We start from the raw sequence: 11,139 nt of genomic DNA, 5'->3' as shown, positions 1-11,139 counted from the left end.
TAGCTGAAATATACCCCAAAATTTTTTTCTCCAAAAATCGGGCTCCGTCACATTTGAGGATTTATAATTATGCATCTTTATGCAAAAAATCGTAGAAAATAAAAGAGCCAATCAATCTACCTAACTAATTGATAATGTGCTTATAAAAAAATATCGAATTTGGCCAGTTTTTCTATAAAAACATGCCAAACAACCAAAATTTCCTGTCTAAACACTCGTGAGCAAAGAAAAACATCTATCTCATAAAAAAATTGAGTAATTTGACTAAGAACATTGATGTATGCTTATTAATAGTGATTCTTATAGATAAACATGCGTTTTTTGAGCCAACAAATCTTTTTTGCAAAAATCTGCCTAAGCCATTTTTTACCTATGATGGTACCCTACTTTTATGCAAAAAATTAGAAAAAATTAATGATCCAATTTTTCACAAAGTCCAAAAAACCTGTTTTTTAACCGTTTTTTGGCCCAAATTTGCCCAAAAACATTTTTTTTTCGAAAATCGGGTTCTGTCACATTCAAGGGTTTATAGTTATGCATCTTTGTGTAAAAAATCATAAAGAATGAAAGAGCCAATCTCGAGAAAAGCCAATACCTAAGTAATTGATAATGTGCTTATAAAAAAATATCGAATTTGGCCAGTTTTTCTATAAAAACACGTCAAGCAACTCAAATTTCCTGTCTAAACACACATATTCTTCAAAAGTAAGCCCTCTTGAGCAGAAAAAACATCTATTTCATAAAAGAATTGAGTAATTTGACTAAGAACATTGATGTATGCTTATTAATAGTGATTCTTATAGATAAACATGCGTTTTTTGAGCAAACAAAATTTTTTTGCAAAAATCTGCTTGAGCCATCTTATACCTATGATGGTACCCTACTTTTGTGCAAAAAATCAGAAAAAATTAATGATCCAATTTTTCACAATGTCCAAAAAACCCGTTTTTTAGCCGTTTTTTGGCCCAAATTTGCCCAAGAACATTTTTTTTCGAAAATCGGGTTCTGTCACATTCAAGTATTTATAGTTATGCATCTTTGTGTAAAAAATCCTAAAAAATGAAAGAGCCAATCTCGAGAAACGCCAATACTTAAGTAATTGATAATGTGCTTATAAAAAAATATCGAATTTGGCCAGTTTTTCTATAAAAACACGCCAAGCAACCCAAATTTCCTGTCTAAACACGCATATTCTTCAAAAGTAAGCCCCCTTGAGCAGAAAAAACATCTATCTCATAAAAAAATTGAGTAATTTGACTAAGAACATTGATGAATGCTTATTAATAGTGATTCTTATAGATAAACATGCGTTTTTTGAGCCAACAAAATTTTTTTGCAAAAATCTGCTTGAGCCATCTTATACCTATGATGGTACCCTACTTTCGTGCAAAAAATCAGAAAAAATTAATGATCCAATTTTTCACAAAGTCCAAAAAGCCCGTTTTTTAGCCGTTTTTTGGCCCAAATTTGCCCCCAAAAATTTTTTTTCGAAAATCGGGCTCCGTCACATTTTGGGCATTGCCATTTTGCATCATTGTGCAAAAAATCAGAAAAAACTAATGAGCCAATCTCGAGAAAAGCTGGTAACTAACGGACGGACGGACAAAGGTTAATTTATAGGACCTCCACCGGGGTAGGTCCAAAAAATCACTCGTGCAATTATTGGTCGCCCCACGGCTAAGTGGAGGAGACCTTTAATCTCGGTGTTTTCTCCATAAGACTTTTTTTGTGAAAGTTTGGTCGCCCGATTCGGAATTAAATGTTCGGGAAATCGGAAAAATATTTCCCGCGTAGTAAATTATTGCATCAGCCGTTTTATCTCCCTTATATTACGCCACTAACACACATCAAATATTTGCTTGCCCAACAATCTTGTCCTCCATAATAATAAGCGCACTTGGAATTTTCTAACTAATGGAGATAATTGGAAGCCTTGTGGAATGGTTGGAAATGTCAGTGCAGTTTATTCAGTTTGCAATTTGTACCTGCTACTTTTGCTTTATAGGTGAGAGTCTCTGATCCCTACGTTACAGTATTTTATTGTCTTTTTTTTGTTATATATAGACAGCAGCAAGTGTAATTACTGGTACTCCTACCTCACTTGCTAGTTGTCTAAAAAAGATAGCATAAGCTTGTTTGTGTTATATATCAAACAAGTAGCTACACACCAGAGGGTTGCATGCGAGCTCCTTGCACCCTCTTACTTAACCTACTTAACCTGCTTAACCTACTTAACCTACTTAACCTACAGAACTTAATCAACCTATCCAACCAATCTAACCGATATAACCAATCTTGCGTATCACACTTAATATCTACTGAACGTAGACTACGTCATAGTCATTTAATTGTACACGAGACTGAATTATTTTCCCAGAGAATGTCAAGCATGCCAAATTATCAAATTTCAAAAGCCATTTTGGGTTCGTTTAATCAAGCAAATGAAGAGCTGTTCGGCCTAACTGCAGGAACTCAGTGTAGCGTCAATTGCCTCTATGCGATATTCTGGTCAAATTTTCGACGTGTTTCTATTTGGAAAACCACCGACTTAGACAATATCCTGATTGAGGGAGATAAGTTATACAAACAGCTTGGTGTAAACTGCTATCTATCTGTTGATGAGATGCCACGCTTTATTGAAACAAATGGTTTTATAACTAATATCAATTTTCTGAATTTTACAAATGGTAATGCTACTTTAGTCGATGACGACCTGATTCTACAAACTCCTCTGAGTAAATCCACAAATCAAGAAAGTTTTGATGCCTTAATGATAATCAACAATTTCACGATAGCAATTATGAAACGTCCTCAAGGTTATTATTTATTTGATTCGCATAGTCGAAACGAGCTTGGACTTTGTGATCCTAATGGAAAATCTTGTCTGCTGAAATTTGACCACATTTTTGACTTCGAAAAATATGTCCAATATTTTTACTTACAAAAAATGAATAAAGAAACTGCTAATTTTGAGATTCAATTTATTCAGATATATGATCTAAACATAGAGCTTATAAGCATACTCCGAAAGAATTTCTCTGCATTTTCACGTAATGTTTCCAAAAAGCGAAAAAATGGTTCCAATGATGGAAATAATATTGCAAAGCGTCAAAAAACACGTCAAGAAATAAATAAAACATATCATGATAAGAATAAAGACACACAACTGAAAAACATGAAAGTGTACCACAATGACAACAAAGAAACAATACTCAAAAACAAGAAAGTCTATTATTCTCGAAACCAAGAAAGAATAGCTAAAAAAAGGAAAGCTTGTCCCAAAAAGGAAACAGGTGTTTCAAAGTTTTTAAAGCTTATACACGAAGGTCCGTTTTACAAATGTGTTTGTTGTCACAGATGTCTCTACAAGCAAACTGTCATCAAATATTCACCTGACAAGTATAACATGCCAGAAGTAGAATATCTCTCTGAAATAATTTCATTTGATGGGCAATTGTATATTTGCAAAACATGCCACAATAAACTTAAAAAAGACAATTTACCATGTCAATCTGTGAAAAACAAACTCACTTTAGATGAACTACCAGCTGAATTTAGTTCTCTTCGCAGACTGGAAAAAATTTTGATTTCTCGCAGGATTTTATTTAAGAAAATTGCAATAATGCCTAAAGGTCAATTTCCCAAATTGAAGGGTTCAATTTGTAATGTACCAATCGATGTTGAAAATATTGCTAATGTTTTACCTCGAAAAACTAGTGACAATGGTTTACTTATAGTTAAACTTAAAAGGAAATTAGAATACAAAGGACATGTTGTTTTTGAACCCATTAGACCTGATTTCATACAACGCATTTTAAGTTATTTGAAAGAAAATAATCCCCTTTATCGAGACATAGCAATTGATGTTACTAATATTTCTAATGATGAGACCATGACACAAAACGCGTCAGAGATAAATGCTGAAAATAATGATGAAGAAGCTCTTTCACACCATGAGGTTAGTGATGAACTTCAGACAGAAGATTCCCATTCAGACGATCTTGAAACCACAGCCAACCCACTTGATGCTCATCGTTCAAGTGCAAACGAAACAACCTTAATGTCTCACACTCCCACAGATGTAGAAGTTGACAATGAAATTCTAACCTTAGCACCTGGTCAAGGTGAAACACCTATTTCAATCCTACGTGATGAAAACTGTGAATTGCTTGCGCATCCTTACTTATTTCCTAAAGGTAGATTTGGCTACAAAACCGAACGCGATGTTAAGCTAAGTCCATCTAAATATTTTAACCAGCGCCTTTTGAATGAAAAGCAAAGCTTTGCCTCAGATGCAGACTATATATTTTATGCTTGCTCTGTTCTGCAGCAACTCTCTTTAACAAATCAAATAAATATTGCTATGAAAAAAGTAGCTGGCTCTAATTTAAGTGCTGGTATGCTCAGTCAGAATTTCAAAGAAACAGTTAAACAATTCATTGCAAATGACAAGGCTTTTGCCTTTATGAGTACTGTCAAAGGGTCTCCCTCGTATTGGAAAAAATTTCAACAAGAAGTCTTGGCAATGGTGAAACAACTAGGTCCACCAACTTTCTTTTTCACTTTGAGTTGTGCTGATCTTAGGTGGAATGAATTGATCTCAATAATCTACAAAATGAAAGGTCAAAATGTAACTGATGAATTCATTGATAATCTTTCTTATCATGAGAGGTGTGACTTACTAAATAGTAATCCTGTACTTGTAGCGAGACATTTTCAATATAGAGTTGAGGTATTTTTTAAAACAATTGTTTTGGATGGCCCGCTTGGTAAAACAACTTATTATGCTATCCGTGTTGAATTTCAAGTTCGTGGTAGCCCCCACATTCACTCATTTCTTTGGATTTTAAATGCACCAATATTAACCGCAGCAACTAAGATTGAATACACAGAATTCATTGATAGAATAATTAAAGTTAGCTTGCCATCACAAGATGAAGATCCAGATTTATTTCACCTTGTGAAAACTTACCAATTGCATCGCCATTCAAAAACTTGTCGGAAATATAAGAATACTCCTTGTAGATTTTATTTTGGTAAATTTTTTTCTGAGAAAACAATTGTTTCCGAACCTCTGCCTCAAGAACTTCCACGCGAGCAAAAAGAAACCATACTTGCATTACGAAAAGAAGTTTTGACTAAAGTTAGGAATTACATTAACGACAACCTTAATCCAAGCAAAAGGAACTTTTTTGATCCAGATGCAGAAAATTATAATCCAGTTCCAACCATAGATGGAGTACTTGCTGAATTAGATATTCCAAAAAATGATTATGAATATGCTCTTTCTGTATCTGAAGACGAAGATTTCCATATATATTTAAAACGTGACACAAATGCATGCTTTGTGAACAATTATTTCACTGAAGGTCTCAAAGCCTGGCAGGGTAACTTGGATATTCAGCCAGTTTTTAATTATTATAAGGCTGCAACTTACATGTGTGCATATCTTTCTAAAACTGAGGATGAAGTGTCTCATGCTATGACCCAAGCTGTCCAAGATGCCTTTGAAAACGGTGGCGATAAGTATCAGCAAATGAAATCTGTTGCACACGCATATGTTTCAAAGCGTGAAGTATCCGTGCAAGAAGCTGTGTATCTCACTATGCCAGAATTGTGGCTTCGAAAGCTTTACCCAGGTGTAACCTTTGCAAATACAAATGTACCAGAGAAAAGATTTAGAATGTGTCTTAGTGAGGATGAAATCAGTCAGTTGCCTGAAGACAGCACTTCAATTTTCAAAAAGAATATGCTTGATAGATATTGTGATAGGCCAAAGGATAGAAGCGGGGCTTATAAATCTGTCGTTGAAATGTGTTATGCAGAATTCTTAAGGTTTTACACTGTTGTCTATGAGGAATGCAATGAAAATGATTGTCAACCTAATCAGCTTGAAGATGATTTAATAGAAACAAATCATCCATCAAATAATTATCCAAAGATTGTTAAACTAAAAACATTGAAAGGTAAACTTAAATGTCGCAAAGTCCCACTAGTTCTTCGTCTTTATGAACCTAATCCAAACAAGCATCCAGAAGATTATGCACACCATCTGTTAATGTTGTATTTGCCATTCCATGACGAAAATGAATTACTGTCAGAGGTAGAAAAGACCTACACTGCCAAGTTACACGAGCCAGGTGTTATTGAAATGATTGACAGGAACAGAGCTTTGATCCAACCATATGCAGGTTTAGTAGATGATGCATTAGAACGATACAGAACGGACTTGATACTCAACATGAATGATTTTGAACAACAAGAAAATGATGAAATAAATGAAGAACTTCAAAATAGAAATCCAAACAATGAGGATGAGTCAGATAATGAAAATAACAATGAAGCCCCAAATCTCAGGGCAGCAATTCCAATGGAATCAATTTTGCTTCCAGATAATGATATAAATGCACGTATAAGGTCTTTAAATCATCAACAGAGAGAAATCTTTGATGTTATTCATAAATGGGGAAGAGATTTTATAAAGAACCTTTGTTCAAAAGTACCTAGAAATATTGAACCATTTTATATTTTCTTAACTGGTGGCGGAGGTGTAGGAAAAAGCCACTTGCTTACAACTATATATCATTCTTTGTCAAAACTTTTAATGTACAGAGGAGGAGAACCTACCAAAGAAAGAATCCTAGTGCTTGCTCCGACTGGTGTAGCAGCTATAAATGTGAATGGAACTACCATACATTCAGGTTTAATCATTCCTACAACAGAGTTTTATTCATTGAATGCTTCATCAAAAAAAAACTTACAACAAAAACTTGCTTGCATTGAAATAATAATGATTGATGAAATTTCCATGGTTTCGAATAATCTGTTTAGAAAAATTGATAAAAGATTGCGCCAGATATTTAATGTTGAGAAGCCATTTGCTGGGAAATCTGTTTTAGTATGTGGAGATTTATATCAACTACCACCTGTTTTTAAAGGTCCCATTTTCAAAGGTCCCATTGTCAAAAAAGATCCCATTGATGGTAAAAATAACCATGTAAAACCAAATTGCTCTTTGATGGATGAAATAAATGGATTTGAACTGTGGCGAAGTTTCCAATTAGCCGAATTAACCCAAGTTATGCGTCAAAGGAATGACATAGAATTTGTTGATCTTTTGAATCAAGTTCGACTAGGTGATCTAGATGAGGAAAAAGAAGCACTTTTAAAGTCAAGATTTATTTCTAAAGACAGTCCAGATTACCCAGCAGACATCACTCACATTTTTGCAGAAAATAAACCAGTGGATTCTTATAATTTGCAAAAATTGAATGAGCTATCGACTGAGAGCCAAATGATTACTGCACAAGATGAGATTCCAAAACATTTGACAACCAAAGATATGAAGTTTATTGAAAATGCTCAAGCAAGAGAAACAGGTGGTCTAGCTCGTGTACTTGAGTTGAAAGTTGGTGCTCGTATTTTGATTTCCAAAAATATTGACATTACAGACAGGCTTGTTAATGGCCAAGTAGGAAAAGTTATGGGTTTTAAATTTAATTCCAATAATAAAATTTCAGGTATTTATGTTAAACTTGATGATATTACAGCTGGTAAAAAAGCATCTAATTTAGATACCATATGTAGAGAAAACAATTGGACTTTAATTGAAAGAGCAGAATGTACATTTAATACAAGAAAGCAAAAGAAAAAAGGAAATAAAGAAAAACCTTTAAATGTTCGAAGAACTCAATTTCCTCTAGTTTTGTCTTATGCCTGTACAAGTCACAAAGTCCAAGGGTTAACACTACAGTCTGCAGTTGTCAGTTTTGAATTATTTGCACAAAAAATCTTCAACGAAGGTCAAATGTATGTAAATTTATCTAGAGTGACTGACATAAATGGATTATTCTTGGTTGGTGAATACAATAAAAAAGCTATCCGTGCTAACAAGGAAGCAGGTATTGAGTATGAACGGTTACGTAAAGCTAATCCTTTACCAAAAGTTGAAGAATTTTCACCTACTTCCATTTCTGAAGAGCAGTTGTATATATCACTTTTAAATGTCCGATCTCTGAAGAAACATGCAGTTGATATAATTCATACAGAAACTCTTATGAGTAGTGACTTATTATGTTTTACTGAAACCCAAATTTCACCTTCAAGTGAAACGAATGATATCGATGAAACACTACAAGCTTTCAAAATTGAATACAATAATAATTCTATCAACCGGTTTCAAAACACTGCATATTGTTCAAATTCTTCAATTCAGATTCTAGAATGCCTCAAAGCAGCTGGTTACACATGTGTAAAGTTTGTTAAAGAATCATTTAGTAACAAACCCATTACACTTTTACTTTTGTACAAACCACCTGATTATTCAAAATATACTTTTTTTGAAGAACTGCGAGAACTTTTATATGATGGAATAGACATTATCTTGGGAGATTTCAATATTGATGCTTTGGATCCTACAATGGTAGATCTTGCTAATGTACTCTCCGCATACACATTGATAGTAAATGAACCAACTCATCTGGCAGGTGGCCTTCTTGATCATGTGTATTTGAAAAAAACTTTCATAGATCAGAAAGAAGTAGAATGCTTTGTTAAGAATATTTATTTTTCAGACCACGATGGAGTTTGTTTTTCACTATTGAACAAATCTTGAATTATTGATAAATTCATCATTACTTTTTGTCAGCTTACTTAGTCTACTTAGCCTGCTTTGCATAATCAGTTTGAGAGAGGGGAGGGGTGGGGGAGTGCATTCAAGGTAAATAACCTAGGTTTCATTTGCAAAAATTTAGTCTTCTTGGAATTAAAGAAATTTCTGAAAGATTCCATTGTGATGTAAGAATTTTAGAGTCAACCTTTGGTGTAAACAAACAGTAATTTTTATTTTGAGTGCCTCCCCCCCTGGGTAGGAAAGGGGGTATCCGTTTGATTGCATTGCCTTTGTTATATTGTTTAGTTAGGGTAATACAAGAATTTGAAATTATGAAAATCACAAATAATTTCTCTTTGGTAAATCATTCAATAATTTTGTAATTTTATGCCAAAAACTGTTTTGATGTATAAAACACTCTTAGGTTAGGAATTAATGATACCTTTGCTCTTTAGATTTAAAATAATTATTTCCGCTATCAGGTATTTCTATGGCAATATTCATTTCTCTGCGATCTCTGAAGATTAAAATTTACAATTTTTACCTATTAGTATACTTTTCATAACTTTTTTTATGTATTTGTACATTTTTTGTAAATAAATTTCAACTACATATTTGTAAAAAACTTGAATTAGTACAAAATTTTAAATTTATAATTACACAATTTTGTAATATAGTTAAGCATTTTTTAATTTATTGAAACAATTGTTTTTAGTTTTCAAAGGGAATTTCAGAATTTTTAGGAAATTTTTAATTTATTCATTTATCTCATTTCAAAGTTCACTGTTTATAAAACAAATTCATTAAAATTTAATTCTAGAAACAAATTTAAATAAGGACAATACTAATGAAAATATGAATGAAAATAATATTGGATACTATTGGACTAAAATAATATGTAGATGTTAACTGCCAATGGAAGTGTACGAAATTTGGTTAATGTGGTAATCAGAAATGTGATAATCAATGCATTATGTCGTGTTGTGGTTGAATTCTTTGTTCGTAATCTTGGGTGACATTATATACTATACCATAATCGATAGCCTACAAAAACATCAAATTGTCCATTTCATGATTTGTATATCAAACAATTCACACAAGGAACATGGAAAGGAGCAAGGTGAGATATCTTTTAAAATATTAATTTATTTCAAGTCAAATTTTAATTTCTTTAAAATCAGCGTAACTCCATTCTTTATCAGGTTAATTTTGGCCCTCCCCATTCCAATTTTAAGAGTTATAGAGATCCGCCTAACATCGCTTCATGAAAGACCTTCTGAATGAGTCTGTTTTGATTGCTAAACTTATTTTTTTAAACCAGGAGATTGATCGTACAGAAAAGTATCAAACACACCAACACCAAGACGATCTTCTACTTTGATGCTGTAAATTTACAAAAATCAGGTAAAATCTTTTTTAATATGTATCAATCAATTAAGTTCAGGGTATCCGAAACAAAAAGAGACAGAAGATCAAAACATGTCATTAAAGTAGATTTATTTTGTGCACTTTGTTTTATTGCTGCTTGATATATACAAGAAAGTGGATTTTTTCATGTCTTTATGCTGTCCAATTGATCTAGATTTAAGAATTTTATTTATAAACTCACACATTCTGAACAATATTTTGTTTCTCCTTTTGTTGCTAGATTTTGAACAAGAAGTCCAAATTCATTTCATCTTTGGCTACTTACAACATCATTGTGTCAGTCAAAATATCGAAGCGCTCTTTATTCGTTAATCGTATAGCAATAAAGCGCATTCATAGATGGACATTTCTTGTGGTGAAGATTGAATATGGTTTTTTTAAGATTTCAGTCAACGCATTTTGGTGATTCAAAAAATGCTCGTAACCTTGCTCTTTATGTTTTAAAAGTTGCTCAAATGGCATCACACAAATATTTTGGTTTTCAAAATTATTCCTCGTTGTCGTTGCTTTTTTACTTGGTGAAAGTCTATTATCAAATCAATTAAAAAAATTATTTTGGCCATTTAATATGCATCAACCTGGTTGGATTGCTGGTTAAAATTGTTGTGTTGCCTGTTGTTCGTCCTTGCAAATAATCGTGTTCTCGAATATTGTCATTTTGATGGAAGAAATTACAAAGACATACTATTGATTCACTTGCATATGAATAAAAAGACAGTATTATTTAATGAAACTTAATTGATATTCGAGTTGTATAATAATTATTCTCTTTTACTCCATTTTATCCTTTGGTATGATATCTTTTTATTCTTAAGAAAAATTTATGAAATTGACAAAAATTATTACTTCCGATTTCGTCAGTTTTCTCATAATAAGTCTTCTCAGCTTTTAGCCTTCTCAGCTCTTTAATATTTAAGGGCGACCTTCCAGCGCAGCTGGTTTATATTCGAATTGCACTCGTTATCATGTGATTACATATACTAATTGCAAGAGTTTTCTGCAAATAAAATATGATTGCTTCACTATCTCAATCTGTATACCGTGTTTAGACCTTTATTATTCATAAGCCATCTCAAGGAATTTTATTTCCAAAGGTTAAC

General features: G+C 32.7%; 1 protein-coding gene and 1 long non-coding RNA gene across 2 annotated transcripts; both read left to right on the top strand.

Moving 5' to 3' along the window:
* The first annotated feature begins 3,622 nt into the window (after positions 1-3,622).
* On the top strand, positions 3,623-8,614 carry LOC136819223 (uncharacterized). The gene has a single exon (XM_067075442.1). The coding sequence runs from the start codon at positions 3,623-3,625 to the stop codon at positions 8,612-8,614; it is 4,992 nt and encodes a 1,663-aa protein (XP_066931543.1).
* A 797-nt stretch (positions 8,615-9,411) lies between these two features.
* Positions 9,412-10,878, top strand: LOC136819200 (uncharacterized). The gene is made up of 3 exons (XR_010848406.1): positions 9,412-9,731; positions 9,933-10,015; positions 10,260-10,878. It is a non-coding gene; the product is annotated as an uncharacterized lncRNA (long non-coding RNA).
* The last annotated feature ends 261 nt before the right edge of the window (positions 10,879-11,139 follow it).

The sequence above is a fragment of the Clytia hemisphaerica genome, unplaced genomic scaffold (genome assembly GCF_902728285.1).
Source record: "Clytia hemisphaerica strain Z4C2 unplaced genomic scaffold, Clytia hemisphaerica genome assembly, whole genome shotgun sequence".
Lineage (NCBI taxonomy): Eukaryota > Metazoa > Cnidaria > Hydrozoa > Leptothecata > Clytiidae > Clytia > Clytia hemisphaerica.
This window is presented reverse-complemented; position numbering and strand designations above follow the sequence as displayed.

Excerpts from the sequence above, each read along its gene's own strand:
- LOC136819223 (XM_067075442.1), top strand. The coding sequence starts at position 3,623 with ATGCCTAAAGGTCAATTTCCCAAATTGAAGGGTTCAATTTGTAATGTA.